Source organism: Drosophila willistoni (assembly GCF_018902025.1).
Source record: "Drosophila willistoni isolate 14030-0811.24 chromosome 2L unlocalized genomic scaffold, UCI_dwil_1.1 Seg139, whole genome shotgun sequence".
NCBI classification, from domain to species: Eukaryota; Metazoa; Arthropoda; class Insecta; order Diptera; family Drosophilidae; genus Drosophila; species Drosophila willistoni.
The window spans coordinates 1,613,636-1,633,272 of record NW_025814046.1 but is presented as its reverse complement, the minus strand read 5'-3'; the positions used below and the strand labels follow the sequence as shown (position 1 = coordinate 1,633,272).

Genomic DNA, 19,637 nt, shown 5'->3' with positions numbered 1-19,637 from the left:
TAATAACAAACCTAGAATAAATTATAGACAGTAAAAACACAAAACACAAATGGATTACTAATAAAAATATTCTATATAAAGTTCAAATCTTACAACAAAAATCTCACCATTAGCTGGTAAAAATTTTAAAAGAGAAAGAGCGTCTTCCGAAAAATGTTGTTTTCTATTCACCAAATGGTTTTTAAAATTTTGAAGCGTATAAATTAAGTTTTTCTTACTCCAAAAGTAAATGCAACGACTAGAATTCAAATAGAAATTATATACACTCTTGTGTCGTTTGCCAACACTTTTTGAATTGGTTATCAGATTTTCGACTATAATGCCAACCCATTTTAGTTTTATTTTTGAATTTTGACCACTGTGCAATATCTAAGCTGAATTCGTGGCAACAGCAGAATTGACCCCACCACATACGCCCAAATCCAAAAGTGGCAATCAGTTTAAGCCAAGTAAGAGAAGTTCCTGGCAAAAAACAAAAAAACTGAGAAAAACAAAATACACTCTCAAATTTCCCAAATGAAATGGCTCATATGCACAGACACACACATTCCATTACCTTAACCCTTTTACCTTTTTCTCTTTTTTCTCTCTTGGCTTTATTAAATCTATCCGCGTGTAAAACTTTTCAGAACTTAATTTCGTAAATTGTTCACAAATTCTTCGAATTGCAATTACTTTGTGATTTTGTGAATAGAGGCGGGTTTTGGTAAAGTTTTTTGGTGCGAATGCGATTTGAAATGCATAGAAACTGTAACTAAGTTAAATTGGAATTGCATTAAAATTGTGCCTTGCCCCCACCACATCCTCATCCTTAAGTCATCAAACTCGCTTTTACTCTCTCATTTCCGAGTATAGCTTCACCTTCAACTTTCAGTTGGCAATTCGCATTCGTAAACTTTTTGGCTCAAACCCTCGCCTACTCCTCACCATGTCACTCTGCTACTCCCTTCAAAGAAGAAAGAAAGCAAGCAACAGGTTAAATTGGCACAATCTGCACACCGCACGCTGAGTAGTAGAACAACAACAACAACGACAACAACAATGAGATGAAAAACGAGTATAGTAACAACAACAACAACAACAATAATAATAGAAGAGTAGGCAGAGCAGGGACAGTGGAAGGAGAAATGCAGAGAGGAGGCGCAGTCAAGTTGTCAAGGACGCAACCCGAGCCGGGCGACACAAATTGCTTCAAACACCTTGGCAGGCTGTGTGTGAAGTCAACGAAAAAAAGAAAGGCAAAAAAGAAGAAGAAGAAGAAGAATAATAATATAAACGAAAGGAGAAAAGAAATCAAGAAAAATTGGAACTGAGTAGACAACTTAAAGCGCAAAAAGGCAAAAGACACAGGAAGAAGCGAAGATGTTCACCAACGTTCCCCACGATGCCCGTCTCTGTCGGTGCCTATCTATCTTTCACTCTCTCCTTGGGAATGGGGACATTGCTTGTCTACTTAAAAGTTTTCAAAGCGCTGCTTATGGCACGTGCTGGACGTGGGAGAGGGCCAGCGGTGGCTAGAGGATTGGGCCCAGGTGGCGGCAGGACGGGGGCGTGGTGCGGGCAAGAGGTGAGCAGCAAGCAAAGCGTATTAAAATACAAAGCAGCATCATTAAATGTTAAAAGTTGCCTCCGAGCGAGTGGCAAAATGGAAAAGTAGAAAAAAATATATATATATATATATTATATATATAAAAAAAAATTCCACCAACTACAAGTTGCTGGTTGAACGGGGCACAAAAAACCACTTAAAACAACAACAGCATAGAGCCAGCAGCAAAAGTTGCAACAACCAAAGAGTACTAGTCGGATGCGTAGGGGGTAGTGGGAGAAGGAACACGTGCGCGGACAAGGACAATGCAGCAAGGAAATTGCGCAAGCATCAAGTGGATTGCTCAGGTGACTTTGGCTTAAAAAATAAAAAGAAATATGCATGTAAATTCCCCCAACAGAAATCTGTTAATAATTATAATTGAAAATGTGCAATGTTTCATTTCAAGGCAAAGTAGACTCCACTACCCCCACCCCTTATTTTCTTTGGCTCATTGCCACTGCAATTATTTGGATAATGCAACATGGAGATGCCACAAAGCAGCAATCATCAAGAGATTTAAAAATTTTCTTACCTTTATTGTTTGCTTTTGTGAGTGTAGGGGAGAAAGCATTTTTGGATGTTGGCCAGGTAAAGCAAAAAAAAACACTCACTAACAATAAGTGCTCTATTGTTTTTTCTCTCTCAGTCTCCTCTCTCTCTCTTTTTCTAAAGTTCGATACCAAAATGCAGCTCACGGCTTTGCAATTAACTGAGAACACTTCTTTCTTCTCTCTACATAATTTAAAAGTTTTGCCATTTCCTGCCAGCAGAAGGAACGACGACAAATTTGTTGACGGAATACGGAACGTAGCTTTTGTTTTTTTTTTTTGGACCAAGAAGCAACGAAGCAACTGAAGGTTAAGAGACAAAAAAGAAAGGGAATGATAAAAAGGGAGAAAGGAAGGAAAGAAGCAGAGGGAGGCCAAAAGTACCCCGAGAGTTGAAGTCGACCACCGTGTAATGCGATTTTGGCCAGTTGACGAGCAGGTTAAGTTGCCTTTGTTCTTGCTAACCCAACACCAAACTACCCCAATCCCAAAAACCCGGCCCCGCCACACAACCCCCAACCCCCAACCCCAGAAACCCAATTTCAATCCCCACTCCCACACCCACCCAATCTCAATCCCATTCCCATTTCGCATTCGCAGCAACCTTGGGTTCTATGTGAAGTATAATAAAACCCGCGTGGAGGCAAGTGGCTCGCTTGCCACCGTTGAAAGCAGACGTCAAGGCTTGCTCATAAAATATGTAAGTGAGTGTGAGAGAGACCAGAATCAGAGTCTGTGAATGGAAATCGGGACAAATAAAACCAGAAAGAGCCACTATAAAATATATACATACATATATTTGTGAGATGCTTAATTTTATACTCTTACGAAAATAAACTTTTGATATTTGAATTATATCACCGGATTGATCTTATATCTGCTAATAAAACCTAAATTTGTTAATTGTGCTATGAAAATAAATGCGAAGCTTGATATCTTGCATAAAGCAACAATAAAAAGCAGTACTAATTTTGATGCTTGATCTTAGATAGATGTTTCTTTTGATATAGTTATGTTTTGATGACATTTTAATGAAACTAGTAATTATTTTTGACACTTAAGACTATTGTCTCATGATGTTATGATTCAAGTTCAAAATCTAAGGATTACAAATTTTTTCTATTGGAAATGTTAACACTTTTATTTAGATTTCTATAAAAATAACCATAAACTGTGGTCAATATCAGATCAGATCTTAAAACAAAAGAAACCTAAGTAAAAATTAGAGGCAAAGTGACAAAAATGAAAAACAAATGTTTTAAGCTTTTATTAAAATCCTTATTAATGTGAAGATTAACAACTTAGTTTGGAACCCACTGTAAATCATTAAACTGCTAAAATCGTTTTTAATAAAAAAAAATTGCACTATTTTGTTTTCTAAACTAAGGACTCAAAATAAAAGCTGATACTTATAGCTTAAGTATTCAAGTTTGAGAAAAAAGGTTGTTTATTTGAAGGTGCCTTTCTTTCGAGTAAATAGCCTTTCAAGCTCGGACCCTATGGTTCTTATATAGAAATATGTTAATAATAACTACCGCAGTTTGCCAAACATAATTGGACCCTTTTAAACAACAAACTTTACATTCAAAATTAAACGATTCTTCAAATTTTAAAACATAAATTTATGAAATATTACACATTAAATATGTGTAAATATGTGCAGAAGCATTGCAAACTCTGGTGAACAAATTTTCTTGGATTGGCCTCAATGTCTTTCTTTGTTATACAGAAATAGTTAAGTGATCAGGTCCGTAGGGGGATTATTCATATTTGGGGTGAAAATTCTTGTAATATCTGATATCAAGGCCACTTTAGAAGCTTCGAGGTCAATTCCAATAGTTTCCCCCTCATTACAGTGTTCTTAGAAAGAGTGTACAAATCCAAAGAAAAAAAAGAAGTAAATCACAAGGTGACTAATCGCATAAAAGAGGAACCAACTTAACATTAAATTATACACAAAATCTTTTCATTATGTTTTCTGGTTGGTTCTGCCTTGTCTTGATAATGTACAAATAATTTGGTCGACAGATTTACTACTTTCTATTCGCATTCGCATTTTCATCATCTATTTGTATGTTTGTTGGTTTCATAAAACATTTTTATCGCCGTCATATTTTTTCTTGGCCAGAAACAATTCGAATTCAATGCATCTGCTGGATTATCAAAAGGCAGTAAAATATTGGGTCTGACTCTCTCTGGATAAAATCAAATCAAAAACATTTTTTGGCAGTTAATTATGTTGATTCTGATGGATGTTGGATTTATGACACGTGGCTGACGCGTTTCTTCTACTTATGCAGATTGTTCAAATGCGAAACATTTTATGGCAAATTGAATTTTATTAGCATGCAATGTGTGCGTTGCGTTGGAAATTAGGCGAAATGGGTGGCGCCTCCTCAAAATGGGCCCAGGCCAAGAAAACGTAAGTTAAGGTAAAGCAAGCTATCGTATGGTAAAGTAAGGTAAGCTAAGGTAGGTATTAAATTTTGTTGGCCTCAGCTGCTGCCATTGCTGTTGCTGCTGCTGCAGCTGCTACTGTTGGTGACTAGTTGTCGTTGTCGTGTCGTTGTCCTTATCAACGGTGTCAAAGACAACAACAGGAACAACAAAAAGGACAAAAACAAAAAAAAAAGCAGGAATGAAGGAAGAAAAAAAGTTTTGCGAAACATTTTACAAATGCCAGGACAAACGTAAGATACAAGATCCTGTTTATGTGTGAGTGTGTGTGTGTGTTTTGTTGAGTGTGTGTTTTGGGTAACCTTTATGATGAGTTTTGCTTTTGCCCAATATACGGCAGCAGTAGTACCAGAAACAGGACCATCAACAACATCAGAACCAGGAGCAGGACCACGACCAGGCTGAGGCTAAACTCGTAAATACCTTCATTATCGTTAAATCATGCTGAGAGCTGAACTGAACTGAACTGAGAACTGGCACACTGGAAGGAGCTTTGCCTTCCTTTGACTTGCCATGCCTTTTATTTGCCCTTTATTTTTCAACAGTCTCTTTCTTTTGTCGCTTATATCTTGTCTCCCATATGGGTGTATGTACATATCTGCGTGTACGTGTGTGCGTGTGTATGTGTGTGTGTGTGTGGCGGCTTTGTGAATGGCTCATGTGGAGTTTTAAATAGATTTAAATGCGCATTTAAATGAAATAAATGAGCAGCACATTTCATGGCTCTGACTCTGAGTCTGTCATTGACTTTGGACTTTATTTTGTTTTTTCTTTACTTCGCCAAGTACTTTATATAGCCGTTTCCGAATGCATTACTTAAAAGATATCACAAATAAATATATATACACAGTCATAAATCTATCTTACTTGCAAAGGGGAGGGGGAGGGTGCCTTACTTTTGGATTCATCTTTACTCCCAATGCAGTTCAAACATAGTTTTTCTTTTTCTGTTTCTGTTTCGTTATAGTTCCTTTTTTTCCCTTTTTATTTTGATTCATGATTTTGCAATTGTGTATTTACCTTTGCCTCTTCTAATGGCAAAAGTTTTGCTCAAAGCAATTTTTATATTCACGCCTAATAAACTACCAAATTAATATACAATCAACTAAAAGCAAAAAAGAATTAACAAAAACGAAATAAAGAGATGCTCTGTAAACAAAAGTTTACTCCCTATATACCCTTTAAATATAGAGAATATAAAAGGTATACTTTTTTACCATTAAGGGGAACTAGAAATATTGAATTGCATTGCCTCTAGTTGAATTGGTAAAGATATAGACTGCGACTTATTAAAAACTATATAATACCATAATATTTACTCACTACTTTACAATTAGAATTTTCTCATTCTTGTATCTAATGTAGTTTCTTCTTTTTTTTTTTTTTGCAAACTCATTTGCATTTCTTTATTAATAGGAGACAAAAAGATTACGACCATTAGACATCCCACATATTATTATGCATATCTAGACTTAAGAATGAAAATACAAAGTTGTACAATAATACAAGACTAATAACATTAATCTGTATATAATGTATTCTAATATAAAATTTCTTAAGTATACATTTTTTTTTTGTCCAGAAATTTTTTATATTATTCACTTGACCTTTTGTGTATATTGAAATAGTCATATTAGGGATTGAGACATTTGTTATAACCTTAAGATAGGGTATCTCAATGTAGGCTCTCAGTCTTTGTATACGAAATCTCTCATTTTTTTTTCTTTGTACGCAAAGAGAGAAAAGTTTTTTTCCTGGAAAAGTTTTGGCTACGAAGCGGAAATGCTCTCTGTATATATGTATATTGGCAAGAGTTATCTAGATTTAAGGTACAACAGCAGCCACATCATAAAATAAAAGCTGAAAGTTAGTACTTCATCTTCTCTCGATGAGTTTTATATTTATGGGTATCTGCCTACCTTGCCTCCTTTTACTGTGCGGAAAGTTGACGCCATAAAAATGCAATTAGGGGGAAAATTTATTATAAATTTCTCAGCTGTTAATTACAAATATTCATAAATTATGCTGACGTCACGAGGCCTTCTAAATTTCACCAAAAAAATGAAAAACAAAAAACATTTTCTTGATTATGACTTATACAAACGGACAAGGGAGCAAACGAGAGAGAAAGTATAGTCGAATGCATTTCGTTTCGTTTTATTTTTGGTTTCGCTTGTGTTGTTGGCCAAACAAAATTTTAATTAAAATTTCAAATTCGTTCGAAAAGTTGTGGAAAACTTGTGTGTGAAAACTTTCAGCCTAAGGATTTGTCCAGAATCGAAACCCCTCTCAAGATCTACCTGCTTTTTAGCCGACAAAGCCAAAGTCAATTTAATGTGTAAAATAATTGCCACTAAGGTCAAAAAAAAAACTTCAAATAGAAGTGAAAGTAAAGTTTTTAATGCACAAATGGCAAAAGTTAAGCTATTAAATAAACATGAATGCACCCACACTCACACACACACTCATACAATGAGCCTGTTATAAACTTTTCAAAGACATTCCAGAGCATATAATTGAGATAAAGTGACTGAGTTGACTTCATATGCATATGGATATCAGCCCCATTGTGTATATTGACCGTATTCACCATATTGACCGCAACAGATTAAAGCAAAATACAAATTCTTCGTACTCGACTTCGAGTGCTCAGTATAAGTTTATCTGTTGGACCGAAATGTTTAGTCTGAGGGAACATTTTTTACAATTAACCATTGCTCTCTTAGGCATTGGATTGCCTGTGGCCAAATGGTCTCGCTATTGGCTATGTAAGCAATAATCGGCCATATATCGGCCTTGTATATGGAATATCAGAGTTTATTAAATTTTTATTTCGACTCAAAAGGTTTTGTTCGTACAACAAGAGTACTGCAATTGGGCCAAGCAATTGAGATGACTGCATCCATATTGCTTCTTTTTGGTATTCTCAAGGCAGAGGCCCATCACAAGGCACCAATAATTTTAATTTGGCTCTTTGCCACTTTAATATACTTTTCCACAATTATCTATAATATGATTGATTACGAAAACGACAGTATTTACGCCTATCAGTATGTAGTTACTGGTAAGTATAAATTGTATCAACTCTAATGAATATGTTAAATAAAATATTTCACTTCAGCTCTAATTGCCTTAATGATGTATATCAATTATGGTTTCTACATAAAAATATCGAACATGGGCAAAGAAATAGTTTCTGCAACTGCAATAAAGGCAGAAAATAAGTTATGTTCAGAAGAAAACGATACACGACGTCCACTGGTATATGAAGGGCTTTCAAAAGCGTTGAGAGTGGAAATTCCAGCTTAATTTATATATAAACACTGAATCTTGTTTGAGTTTGAATTAGAATTCAATGCAGTTAAGCAAAACAAGTTAGAGTCCCCTTCATTGTAAAAACACAAACTTAAAGCCTGCATTAAGCAAAAGCTTTCAAATGATATAAGTAAAATAAACAATAAAATTATACTATATACTTGAACGATAGGCTTTCTCTTACGGAACGAAATCTATTAATTCTTGACAAGCCGACATTATACAGTCATGTAAGTACCTGTTTCCATGAATGCGCCTTTCTATCACTCTATCTCGGAATCAGTCGGCTGTTTAATACATTTCTTTTCTGATTATCATCAACATAATACCGTCTTACCGCATTTTGTTATTAATTATTTTTCGGATAATATATTGATCTAAATCTAACCCTTTACGATTATAGCAAGGTAAAGATGTACTTTTGTCCTGGAAGCTTCCATCACAAAAGAAGAGCAAAAAAATAATATAACTCTAAGTACTGTCATGCTTTCGTAATAGTAATGAACACTTTTAACCAGAAAAACCGTAAGTATTTTGTGCAATTAAGTTGCATAAATATTTGTTAAAACAATTGCTTAAAAATTTCGACTTACGTAGAAATGAAAAATTCTCTCACACCTCTGCAATTTATCTAAACTTTTTTATATGAGCATATCTATACACCAGAGAAAGTAATTTCAGTTGGTCGATCTTTACACACTCTTCAGTCATTCATTGACGTTGATCGAGAACAAATGTATATTAACGCGGACAAAGCAAAATTGATTTTGGCGGGGATCGCTGTAGGGGCCTTTGTACTGGCACTGGGAACATTTGCCATGTCTTGGTGGGGTAAGCAGCAAACAATGTTTTAAATAATTTTCTGGATAATTTTAGTATAAAATTTTTAAACAGTTCAGACAAATGTCCTACAAATTACTCGGGTTTTGGAGTTGGCCATGTCTGGACTACTCTTATTTGGAATTTTTGGAGCAGAAGTCAGGCATAAGAAACCGATTCTACTGACATGGATAATTGCCACACTTGTCTATTCGTTTATTCTTCTTCTTGTTCTTGATAGAGCAACTGTCGGCGATGTGATATATGTTATTATATCTGAATGTAGGCACTTCAGCTGTGGTTTTCCATAAAGTATATGTATATTTATGGTATATTGTTATTCCAGTTTTACTAGTTGGCATGATGTACATCGTATACAGGGCATATTGCGAATTGGATTCGGAACCTGATTTTGGCTGGACCCATACTACTTTACCAAGGAATCCGGCTTTTCAATTATCTCTCAAATCGGTGGATGTGAGTCCCAAAGAGGCAAAGCAAAGTGAAATGACTCAGCCTCCACCATATGACGAGCAAAAAACAGCAACCGCTCCTGTATATTAGAAATTTAAAATGCATTGGAAAATGTATTTACTAATAACAATATCTATGAATTTTCACGTATTTCAGTGTATTTACACTTTGTACTTAAGGAGACTAATAATTTCTGCATATAATTATAAGCCACAACGGACAATATAAGCTTTTATGATCAACTAAACATTCATATTAACAAAACAAATTTCTTTTTTAACAGTTTTCTACGTTTGTATTTATCATGTGGATGCTATCATCATGTTATTAAAATCAATTTACGTATTAACCAAAAACCTTAACTTCTTAATGCTCAATAAATTCATAAAGATTAATTCATTTAAAAAACCTTAACATTTTACAATAAGTTGAAATATGTCTCCAAATATGGAATTTAATGGTTATAACATAAGTAAGATCAAAAAATATGCATATACATACATACATATATTCACATCGAACTCTCTGCTGGACGTTCTGAGCTTTTTTCAAACAATTTGTTTACATTTGTAATAAACAAATGAGATTTCCGCAGAAATGCGAAATTCTCGACCACTTTATCTAAGCTTTTTCAGTTCAGTCTGTATACACATCAGATAAGATAATTTCAGTCGCCCAGCTCTTGCCCTTTGTTTGGCCAATCGATACTCAGTTTTCAGTTATTCATTGACGTTGATCGAGAACAAATGTATATTAACGCGGATAAAGGAAAATTGATTTTGGCGGGGATCGCCGTGGCGGCTTTTGGACTGGCGCTGGGATCATTCGCCATACAGTATTGGAGTAAGCAGCAAGCAATGTTTGAAATAAATTCAATATTCTGGATAATTTGAGTATAAAATTTTTGAACAGTTGTAGATGCCCTACAAGTTAGTCGGGTTGTGGAATTGACCATGTCTGGATTACTCTTATTTGGAATTTACGGAGCTGAAGACAGGCATAAGAAACCGATTCTACTGACATGGATAATTTCCACAATTGTCTTTTGTCATGTTCTCCTATTTGTTCTTGATAAAGCATATGTCGGCGAAGTTATATATGTTATTATAACCGAAGGTACGGCATTTTTTTTACACCGACGCTCTTAAATATGTATATGTATACGATATATATTGTCATTCCAGTTTTACTAGTTGGCATGATGTACATCGTATACAGGGCATATTGTGAGTTGGATTCAGAGCCAGACCTTGGCTGGACTCATACTTCTTTTCCAAGGAATCCGGGTTTTCAACTGTCTCTAAAATCGGTGGATGTGACACCCAAAGAGGCAAAGCAAAGTGAAATGACTCAGCCTCCACCATATGAAGAGCAAAACATACCAAATGCTTCTGTTTATTAAAAATCTAATTACATATGTATTGCGTATTTAGATTGTGCCTTTATCAAAATCAATAAATGCGCCAGTGTCAAGCGAATTCTGTATTAATATCAAAAAGTACATAGAAAAGTTCCCGACAAAGTGAGAAAGCGAAAATCAAGTGCCTTTTGAAAAAGTATACTGAAAGGTAATTGCCAAATTTAAATCGTTTAAATCCTATGCCTAATAATAAAATTATGTTCATTATTGTGCAAGAAAATTAAGTAGGGAATAAAGGCAGATAAAATGAAAAGTTATCGATCGAAAAGCTATATAATTGTAGTTAGCCAACAATTGTTCTTTGTTTTTGTAAATTGATAAGTGTATTTGTTTTACTCATTGACATTGGCCTAGAACAAATTTATACTAATGCGAAAACAAAATAAGCTTTCCGGTTACCTGTCTAGCACTTGGTTTGACATAATTTTAATATTATATTTTGGTTAGTTTCAATATATTCATTTTTATATAAACAGATCGGCCAAATGGTTTAGAATTATGTTGTCTACTGGAGATAGCCATGGCTGGACTGCTCTTATTTCCATTTTTCGGAGCAAAAGCTATACTACGAATACCTTTTTGTTTTATTTCCTTTTAATATTCTGGCATAAACTAATTAGCATAATGCAGATTGTATAAAGGGCATATTATGAGTTAGATTCGGAAGGAGATCTTGGCTGGACCCATAGTATTGGATGTGAAACCAAGAGGCAAAGCAAAGTGAAATGATTCAGCCTCTCCATATAACGTGCAAAACGTGCCATATGCTTCCGTTTATTCGATTGGAACACGTATATAATGATATATATATATTTATTATCGATAGATGTGTTTTTCGTTAAACCACGTCAATATCAAGCGAAATGTGCATAAATATCAAACAGTGAATAGAAAGGAAAGAAAAGAAAAGAGAGAGATAAAAAGTGAAAGAGAGAGAGTGAGAGAGGGAGTGAGGGGCAAAGCAAGGGGTAACGTGACATTTTTATAAATATACATTGAAAAACTGTGTTGATAGTAGGGTTTCCCCTACTACCCGCTGATATGAGAGCCGGCGCCCATAACCCTACTCAATAACGAAAAAACCATTCTCATTTGATCGGTTTGACAATACCCTTTCGGGCAGTGAATGAATCGTTAAATTTTCGAGTTACAAATTTACTGCTGGATAGAGTAATAATAAAAAAAACCTTATTTATTTACTTGAATTTTGTAAAAGATTGATCTTATAAGTCATTTCATAAAATAAAGCATAAACATTTCGTAAATAAGCCTCATAAGGTAATGTGAATAGAGATATGTATATATGTACAATAATAATAGTAGTGGTATGAATGGCTTCAAATGTCTATGAGATAGCCACGCCAATCAAACAAATCGATCTTCGAGATGCTCTTATCACATTCACATACATAAGTTGATAACGTTAAAGGCTCTCTTCCAAGTCAATTACAATTTCTATTGAAAGAGTATGCAACCAACGATAAGTGAGGCAAAGATAAGAACAGAGCAAATAACATTAAATTTCACAATATTGCCTATCAACTTTTACAATTAGCTTAGTTAGCTTTCAATTTTTGTGGAAAAATGTTGCCGATTTTAACAATTCCGTTCATAGCCTCAGGCCTAGGATTCGGCACGTATTTCTTCTACCATGGTAAGAATCGACTATATATCTATATATCTTCTGCAATGAACATTTATTCTTTCAATGATACCTCAGATACGGAATTACTGGTGATTTCTCGATGGTTGGAGTTGGTAGCATCTGCAATATTACTATATGGCATACTGAAGGCCGAGAACCAATACAAATCGTCAATAATGCTCTTTTGGTTAGGTAGTGCTTCCGTATTATTCTTAACACTGGTCGGTTCTTTATGGATAAAGTACGATTATATTCTGTACCCTATTATAGCTGATGGTAAGTTTATTTAGACTTGGGCATCTTCGAAACGGTTTACTTTTCATCCAAGTAGAATTCCGAATAGCGTTTAGACCGATTAATCAAAAAATCTTCTCTTGCAGTTATATTGGGATATATGATGTACATTTTATACAAGGAATATTTAAAGTTAACAGAAGAGGCGACAATATCTAGTTGGCGATTTTGGTAAGAAAAGAAACTAATTAACAAACTATTTCTCTAAAAAATTCACAAACGGCTGTAGTTTTTTAGCTTACTTATGAATTGTACCAATATATTAATATATAAACTTTATAATTTATTCCAGCATATCACACAGTCCAAAACATGTTCTCACTGTTGCCCCCCTGGTGGTTCTTTTTCTAGCATATTCAACTTTTTCGAACACTTTTTATTGTAAGATATCAATTAAATGCTTTGTCATATTAATTATAATTACTAATTAAGTACTAATTTTCAGATGAAAATTCGTCTCGTAATATTGGTTGCGTTTGTGTATTAGGCATGTCAATATTATTAATGTTTGGCATCTTCTTGGCCGAGCCTAGGCACCTGGGACCAATTTTATTTTTTTGGTTTCTTGCCACATATGCATTTTTTAACATACTCCTTTTCTCTATTGACCGTGCAACGCTTTTTGTCATAACAGCTAATGGTAAGACTTTTAAGAATGTTATATTAACAATATTATTTATGCTTATATAACTTTTCTCATTTCAGTTTTGATAGCTGCTGTTATGTATATTGTATATAAATCGTATATTCAGTTGGAAAAGAATCGAAAAGAAAACAATTTTTATACTGAACAGAATTAATCTGCTGAGAATTATTAGTACTTATAAATTATGTGCGAGTTAATGTTGAAAAATTTTTTCAAAAATATTTTATTTATAAATTACTTATTCTTTTAATAATTTTTATAATTCTAATCATGGCGTGTCAAAATAATTTTTAATTTCTCATTTCAATTGCCTGTCAGTATTAGATAAGATTAAGGTATTAATAAATTACTTAGTATTAAATACACATTCAGTTTGTTGTTAACCTTTATGGCAAGTGCAATAGAAATGTTTGAAATTTTTCGTATATTTCATATATTTATTGGACTTGTGGCCATTACGCTGGCATGGGCCACAATGCATTTACCCTCTGCAGGTATGAAAACTATATTAAGAATTATTTATTTTATACTGATTTTTTTTTGTTTTGCTCTCAGTGCAAACATCATTGCTAACTCATGTGAGACTAATGGAAATGATGGCATCGGGCCTACTCGGTTTTGCCATTCTCAAGAATAACATTATACATAAACCTGAATTTCTACTCATATGGTTAGGCACTTCTTTGCTATTTGTCTATGCCGTTCTTTATGGAATCCATGATTATATGTCGTATATTGAGCATTATACTTACAAGTACACACCATGGATGATAGTCTATTTGGTGGGAATTAGTGGTAAGTGATGGCAAAATGCTTAAATCTAGTGAAACTCTAATATCAACATAATTTTTTATCCAGTTCTAATGACACTCATGATGTACGTCATCTATAATGAATATGTACGTTTAGTTGAGAAAAATAAACTAACTTTTTCTCAGCCTATAGACACTGGTAATGAGCCTGTGGCCAACAAATGTTAACGCTCAAACAACATTGATTTGATGAAAACCTTTTCCCCTTGGCTAATTACTGGCATAAAACCAACTCTAACTAACAAGCTCCATCAATCCCCCGCCATTTCGTCTTCATGTCATATGATTTTAATTAAAAATATTTCTCTTTTCACATTTGGTACTCGAAAAGTTACGCCAAAACTTTTGTAAATTTGCATTTGAAGAGACGGCTGCATTTAATTAGCAAAACCAAAAAAAAAAGAAAGAAAATAAAATACAGAAATACAAAAAACGCACAAAAGGCCAATTTATGTTTGACTTTAATTTAAATTATGCAAAGAAATGTGACAAACGAATTGTATAAATTATGACCAAATAGTGGTCAACAACAGGAGAGTGGGGCGTAAGGTAATTGGAGTTTGTATTTCGGTGGCGACTCTTGGTCAGTGGAGTGAAAAAACAAAGAATAGAAACAAAATATTCAATTGAAAAGAATGACCAAATAAGGAGCTCGCTAATAAAAATTGCAAATATACAAATTTCAACTAAATTCAAGTATGTACAAAGATGGGTGAAACATGTCTGTGAATTGTTGGAGAAACACAGTCTTTGCGTCATTAAGAATCTACTATGGTAATTATTGTCATTTTTAAGCCAAAGTTTTCTTTTATTTGATGTGATGAATCCGAATCTGTTGTTTAAGTGTTTACATTTTCTGTGGTTTACCAGGTATCCCATTTTTAAGCATTTTATTATCAACATCTTTGTGTAAGTATGTCAAGAATTTAATTTGAGTTGAGTTGATTAAAATGTTTATATTTTTCACTTACAATTAGTTATAATATTTTGAATTCTGTACGATGGTGGTTTGATCCATAACGTAACACCTATAAAGTTAATATTTGTATTATAGGGCAAAAAGTCTCAGACCTTTATTGGTAAGTAAATGGGATAGATAAACTCTTAAACTTGTTTATATATGGAATGGAATGAGATGCAAAACGGTTTGAGCAAACAAATAACAGATTCAGAAACAGGAAAACCCCCATAGTATAGATATCTTTTAAGACAGAGAAAGTCTGAATACGTGGTCAATAAAGTCGAATTCAGCGTATCCTAATCTTTGAAAAAAGTGTACTCTTATCACTAAGTCTGTGCTTTTTTGGGGTCTTGTGGTATTGTGGCAATTTCCTACGAACTAAAATAGACATATTTTTGTCCAGAATTTCTTAATTTCTTAAAACCAAAGCCACTACACTGCACAGAGATGTAATAATGGTTGGAAAAACATAATGAATTGATTTAATAACATAAATATATTGCTTTAAAAAAACACTTTGTAAGTTTTTATCATTGATTCGCCTGGAAACCCAACATTATGATCAGTTTAAAATGTTTTATGTATCTACTTTTACACAATTTTTCCTTTACTGCATCCTGTATACTTCATAGTCGAGTAATTTACGATAAAGATATAAATTTTGGTTTTTTTTTTTAAATGGTTTCTTTCATTAATCATCATAAATTTTTGACTTCAACCCGATTAAAGAAATAAAATTTATAATTTAGGTGAATCCCAATGTTCGCATATTAGAAATTGTAATTGAGAACAGCCTTCGAGATCTACTTGCTTAATCATGCCTCAATTTATATGTATTTTGGCAATAATTTTTTTGTATTTTTTTTTTTTGTGTTTGTGTTGGAAATGTGAGATGGCCGTTGTGTTGATTTTATTCTGGTTATTGCTTATGAGAGTAAATATGTCAAATCATTGATTCGAAATAAAGCCAAGTCGCATTTTGTATTCGGATGGTTATAGGGCACGTATTTAGATGGCTAAGCATAAAAATTATATTAAAGTGGCATTAAAATCATGGCCTGGTCATTGCCAGTCATAACAGCAACAGCAACTGCAAATCGACACAGTAAAAGGGCCATTAAAATAATAACCAGACGGCCTTAGTTGCTTTCCCATTCCCATTTTGTGGGTCAATCTCTGTCTTAGCTTCTCCCACACACATACACTAAGGTCTATAGCTTTCACTCTCTCTCTTCTTGCAAAGGTCAAAGGCTAAGGCACAATGTGTGTTTAAATGTGAGTAGCACGTGCCAGTCCTAAACACAATGGACTTAACTCTACTGCCAGCAGTAATACACATACACATACACATACTTATGCAAATAATCTGCATGGCATCAATTTTGGTTTTTGGCTAAACGAAAGGAAGTTAATAGTCTCGCTGAAAATCCTTTAAATAGGCCACAAAGCAAAAATCATTCACTTAATACTTTGAAATGTGACATTCACTTGCACTATGGCTAAATTCCTATGGATACCAAATCACTTGGCAGACTTTTCTGCCCCTGTGTTGAAATACCCTTGCCAAGGTCATTATTTTAAAGCTAGTAACACCAATTCCATTTTCCAGATTTGCTTAAAAAAATTGCATAAATTCTAACAATATATTTATGCATTATTTTGGTCTTGCAATTCATTTTCTATTTAGGCAGTGTTTTTTTGTTTAATTAATAAAGAATTATTTAATAAAGATTAGGCATAGACAATCCAAGCAATAGCTTTTGAACAGGAATTCAAAACTATCAAAACTTATTGAAAATTGTTGAAAATTTAGTTTTTTAGATCTTGCACATAAAATGCTAAAATTGTTTATCAGAAAATATTAAACTAAGGAAGATGGTAGTAATTAAAAATAAACAATATATATATATACAATATATTCATACAGTGGATATTTATTCGTCCCTTGAAGAATTCCTTCTACAATCACTTGCAAAAAACAAAACGTTTTTGTATTAATAATCAGGTTACATTACCCACAGTTTTCCGATTCTCACCTATCTTTAAGCATTCACAAAGCTGGCATTCATAAAAGACTTCAATTTCACATAAAATTGTTTGTTTTATCCTCATGTAGCTTTAAGTTTCGTCAGAACTTCATTTGATATAAATTTGATTCGCTGTTAACACTTTACTCTATACCACACTCACCCTCTGCGCGTCTGTAGTCTCTTCTTTCCTTTGACTACCCGCCGCCTATGATTAGTTGTGTAGTTGTTTGCAGGCGGAGGAGCACTCAATCAACACGCAGCAATTGCCATTAATTCATTAGCAGGCAACTGGCCTCGGCTTCGGCTACGGCATCGGACATGTTGATGGCAGTGGTGGACAGTAAGGGTGATGATCAGGGAGCGAACCCCTCTTTTAGATGATACAATACTTGTTATCGAGACTACACTCATGCTTCTATTGGGACAGCTTGACATCATCCGTAGCCATGTCAGGCACTACTGTTTCATGGAAACGGCGCCACGCAAAATATGGCAACCTGTCAAAATGGCTCATTGTTGTGACATTGATGAGCTACGGCCAACAGCAACAGCAACTACATCATTTGTTGGCCATTTTAGCCAGACCATAGCCTGTTGCCAGTTGCCGATTGGCCTGGTGTTGCTGTTGGGCTAATCATTTGTAGATGCTTATACGCCCGTAAAGTGAGTTTCAATTAAAGCCATATTGGCAATGGGTTACCGTGTTAAATATCAAGGGAATGGGACAGCTTTCACTGCGTGTGTTTGTGTGTGTATTGTTGCCCCATAAATTATGCAGCACAGCAACTGACAGTTAAACAGGCCAAAACTAAAACGCGATTATCTTAATTTATGCACGGGGCCAAGTTGCTTATGCGTAGCCCTTGAAATAAATATAAATTGCAAAAACTGTCAAAGCCAAAAAAGAAAGGGAATGCAATGATGTTGAAGCAATTTTCCTTTTCAGTCTCTCTGCTTTTCTCAGTCTCTCTCTCTCTCTCTGTCTGTCTGTTTTTCCCTTCTCTCTTTTGTGTGTATGCGTGCGTGCGTGTGTGTGTGTGTGTGTTTGTGGCACAATAAAGAAATTTTTATCGCTGCCGCATTTGACGTTTGAAGTATGCGCTACAAAATTTATTGTTGCTTGCTTGTTTCAATGAAAAAGAATCCCAATACTTTTAACATACATGCGTCCGCTCTGAACAATATTGGAATTTCAATTTTAGCTTTAAGATTTGACCAAATGTAAGAATTGAAGAATTTCAAATAACAATAGCTAACTAAATATATGGATTCACATATGTATAAAATGCAACCACCTCAACGTCAGCCACTCTAAAACCAATAGTGCTGATTTCGTACTTCCGTAGAACCACTAGCAGCACTTTAAAATCAGTAAACATTATTCCAAATTGATCAAGAAATATTGCAGACTTGCTTAGAACAAAAAATTGTTGATCTTCGACAATATTTTAATTTGAAGGATTCGCTCGAAAATGTTAATCCCCTACAATACTAAAGGACAACTGTAAGAACTTGTACTAAAACTTTTCAAAACAACAAATTTTAATACACCGAATCTAATTTAAAAATTTAATACCTTTCTGCCACAACTATGAAGTCTGCATGAATGTTTTGCAAGGCTGGACTTATAATCAGCTAACGCAGAACTTTGCTTGAATTAAAAAACGAGGAGCAACACCTCGGCTGACGACAACATATCAATTACTGCATCAGCCAAAGTTTTTTCTAATTATGTTCTGTCTCAATTATTACATCAACCGAAGTTCCTTAGTAGGTAGTGTCCTTGCCTTCTTTCGAACTATTTCTTTTTTATTATTGATTGCAAGAGCAGCAAAGTTCAGTTGTCAGAGAGCAGGAGGATCGTAAAGTTGTACACGCCAAAAAGTTAAAACTAATCAATTCACGCACATATAGTTTACATAGTTACATGAAATTACTAATGTTAAGACCTTAATTACTTTCTGTTAAATACTTTTTAAGTTGTCTTAAGTGTGGCCATTAGTTAAATAGGTAATTTACTGATTTTTGAGTGATATTTCTATATGAATTACCCTATAAAATATCAGAAATATTAAATGCTTTAAAGATGCACAAATTTTTAGAAACAACACTGTCGGATATATCGGATTTTTGTTCACAAAAGATCGAAACTATCGTTTTGGCTCACTATCGCTAGGTTTCCAACGCTAATAGACACTAGACTTCGTTTTTAATGGATTTAAATAAGAACAAAAATTGCTAGCATATTTTTAGGCTTCGCTGTTGATAGCCATTTGTGATTGTTGTTCAAAATCAAAAAAATTATTTACAACTGCAAAAAGTACGTCTTTTACGATATCAATAAAAATCTAGCAGATTGTTTTTATAAATATAATATATGAAAAATATATTTACAGTTTTTCTAACAATCCTCACTATCCAATTTAAAGAAAAATAAATGGAAATCGTATGCGGCACATTGAAGCTAAACGTATCAACTAATAAGATAAAGAGTTTTGGCCTGAAAAAAGTTAGAAAAGTTTGTCACTCAGTAAATTAATTTTAGTATCCGAAAAATAAATATCAGCTGCAGATTGTATTAAAATCGGAGTGAAAATAGTCAAGTTATGGGTATATACGTTCTAC

At 34.0% G+C, this 19,637-nt stretch overlaps 4 protein-coding genes across 4 annotated transcripts; all 4 read left to right on the top strand.

The window, feature by feature from the left end:
• The first annotated feature begins 7,250 nt into the window (after positions 1-7,250).
• LOC111518920 lies at positions 7,251-8,077 on the top strand. The gene is made up of 3 exons (XM_047009537.1): positions 7,251-7,364; positions 7,442-7,660; positions 7,718-8,077. The coding sequence occupies exons 1-3, from the start codon at positions 7,274-7,276 to the stop codon at positions 7,903-7,905; spliced, it is 498 nt and encodes a 165-aa protein (XP_046865493.1). The 5' UTR covers positions 7,251-7,273; the 3' UTR covers positions 7,906-8,077.
• A 545-nt stretch (positions 8,078-8,622) lies between these two features.
• LOC111518873 lies at positions 8,623-9,808 on the top strand. The gene is made up of 3 exons (XM_023176934.2): positions 8,623-8,742; positions 8,806-9,012; positions 9,077-9,808. The coding sequence occupies exons 1-3, from the start codon at positions 8,646-8,648 to the stop codon at positions 9,292-9,294; spliced, it is 522 nt and encodes a 173-aa protein (XP_023032702.1). The 5' UTR covers positions 8,623-8,645; the 3' UTR covers positions 9,295-9,808.
• Positions 9,809-9,934: 126 nt separating this feature from the next.
• LOC26528894 lies at positions 9,935-10,682 on the top strand. Its single transcript, XM_015179271.3, has 3 exons — positions 9,935-10,047; positions 10,117-10,320; positions 10,389-10,682. The coding sequence occupies exons 1-3, from the start codon at positions 9,951-9,953 to the stop codon at positions 10,604-10,606; spliced, it is 519 nt and encodes a 172-aa protein (XP_015034757.1). The 5' UTR covers positions 9,935-9,950; the 3' UTR covers positions 10,607-10,682.
• A 1,373-nt stretch (positions 10,683-12,055) lies between these two features.
• Positions 12,056-13,396, top strand: LOC111519028. The gene is made up of 6 exons (XM_023177634.2): positions 12,056-12,278; positions 12,345-12,545; positions 12,650-12,734; positions 12,856-12,944; positions 13,009-13,203; positions 13,269-13,396. The coding sequence occupies exons 1-6, from the start codon at positions 12,209-12,211 to the stop codon at positions 13,361-13,363; spliced, it is 735 nt and encodes a 244-aa protein (XP_023033402.1). The 5' UTR covers positions 12,056-12,208; the 3' UTR covers positions 13,364-13,396.
• The last annotated feature ends 6,241 nt before the right edge of the window (positions 13,397-19,637 follow it).

Excerpts from the sequence above, each read along its gene's own strand:
- LOC26528894 (XM_015179271.3), top strand. The coding sequence starts at position 9,951 with ATGTATATTAACGCGGATAAAGGAAAATTGATTTTGGCGGGGATCGCC. Across the intron at positions 10,048-10,116 it reads ATTCGCCATACAGTATTGGA|TTGTAGATGCCCTACAAGTT; the intron begins GTAAGCAGCAAG and ends ATTTTTGAACAG. Across the intron at positions 10,321-10,388 it reads ATATGTTATTATAACCGAAG|TTTTACTAGTTGGCATGATG; the intron begins GTACGGCATTTT and ends TTGTCATTCCAG.
- LOC111519028 (XM_023177634.2), top strand. The coding sequence starts at position 12,209 with ATGTTGCCGATTTTAACAATTCCGTTCATAGCCTCAGGCCTAGGATTC. Across the intron at positions 12,279-12,344 it reads CACGTATTTCTTCTACCATG|ATACGGAATTACTGGTGATT; the intron begins GTAAGAATCGAC and ends ATGATACCTCAG. Across the intron at positions 12,546-12,649 it reads GTACCCTATTATAGCTGATG|TTATATTGGGATATATGATG; the intron begins GTAAGTTTATTT and ends CTTCTCTTGCAG.
- LOC111518920 (XM_047009537.1), top strand. The coding sequence starts at position 7,274 with ATGTTTAGTCTGAGGGAACATTTTTTACAATTAACCATTGCTCTCTTA. Across the intron at positions 7,365-7,441 it reads ATGGTCTCGCTATTGGCTAT|GTTTTGTTCGTACAACAAGA; the intron begins GTAAGCAATAAT and ends TCGACTCAAAAG. Across the intron at positions 7,661-7,717 it reads CTATCAGTATGTAGTTACTG|CTCTAATTGCCTTAATGATG; the intron begins GTAAGTATAAAT and ends ATTTCACTTCAG.
- LOC111518873 (XM_023176934.2), top strand. The coding sequence starts at position 8,646 with ATGTATATTAACGCGGACAAAGCAAAATTGATTTTGGCGGGGATCGCT. Across the intron at positions 8,743-8,805 it reads ATTTGCCATGTCTTGGTGGG|TTCAGACAAATGTCCTACAA; the intron begins GTAAGCAGCAAA and ends ATTTTTAAACAG. Across the intron at positions 9,013-9,076 it reads ATATGTTATTATATCTGAAT|TTTTACTAGTTGGCATGATG; the intron begins GTAGGCACTTCA and ends TTGTTATTCCAG.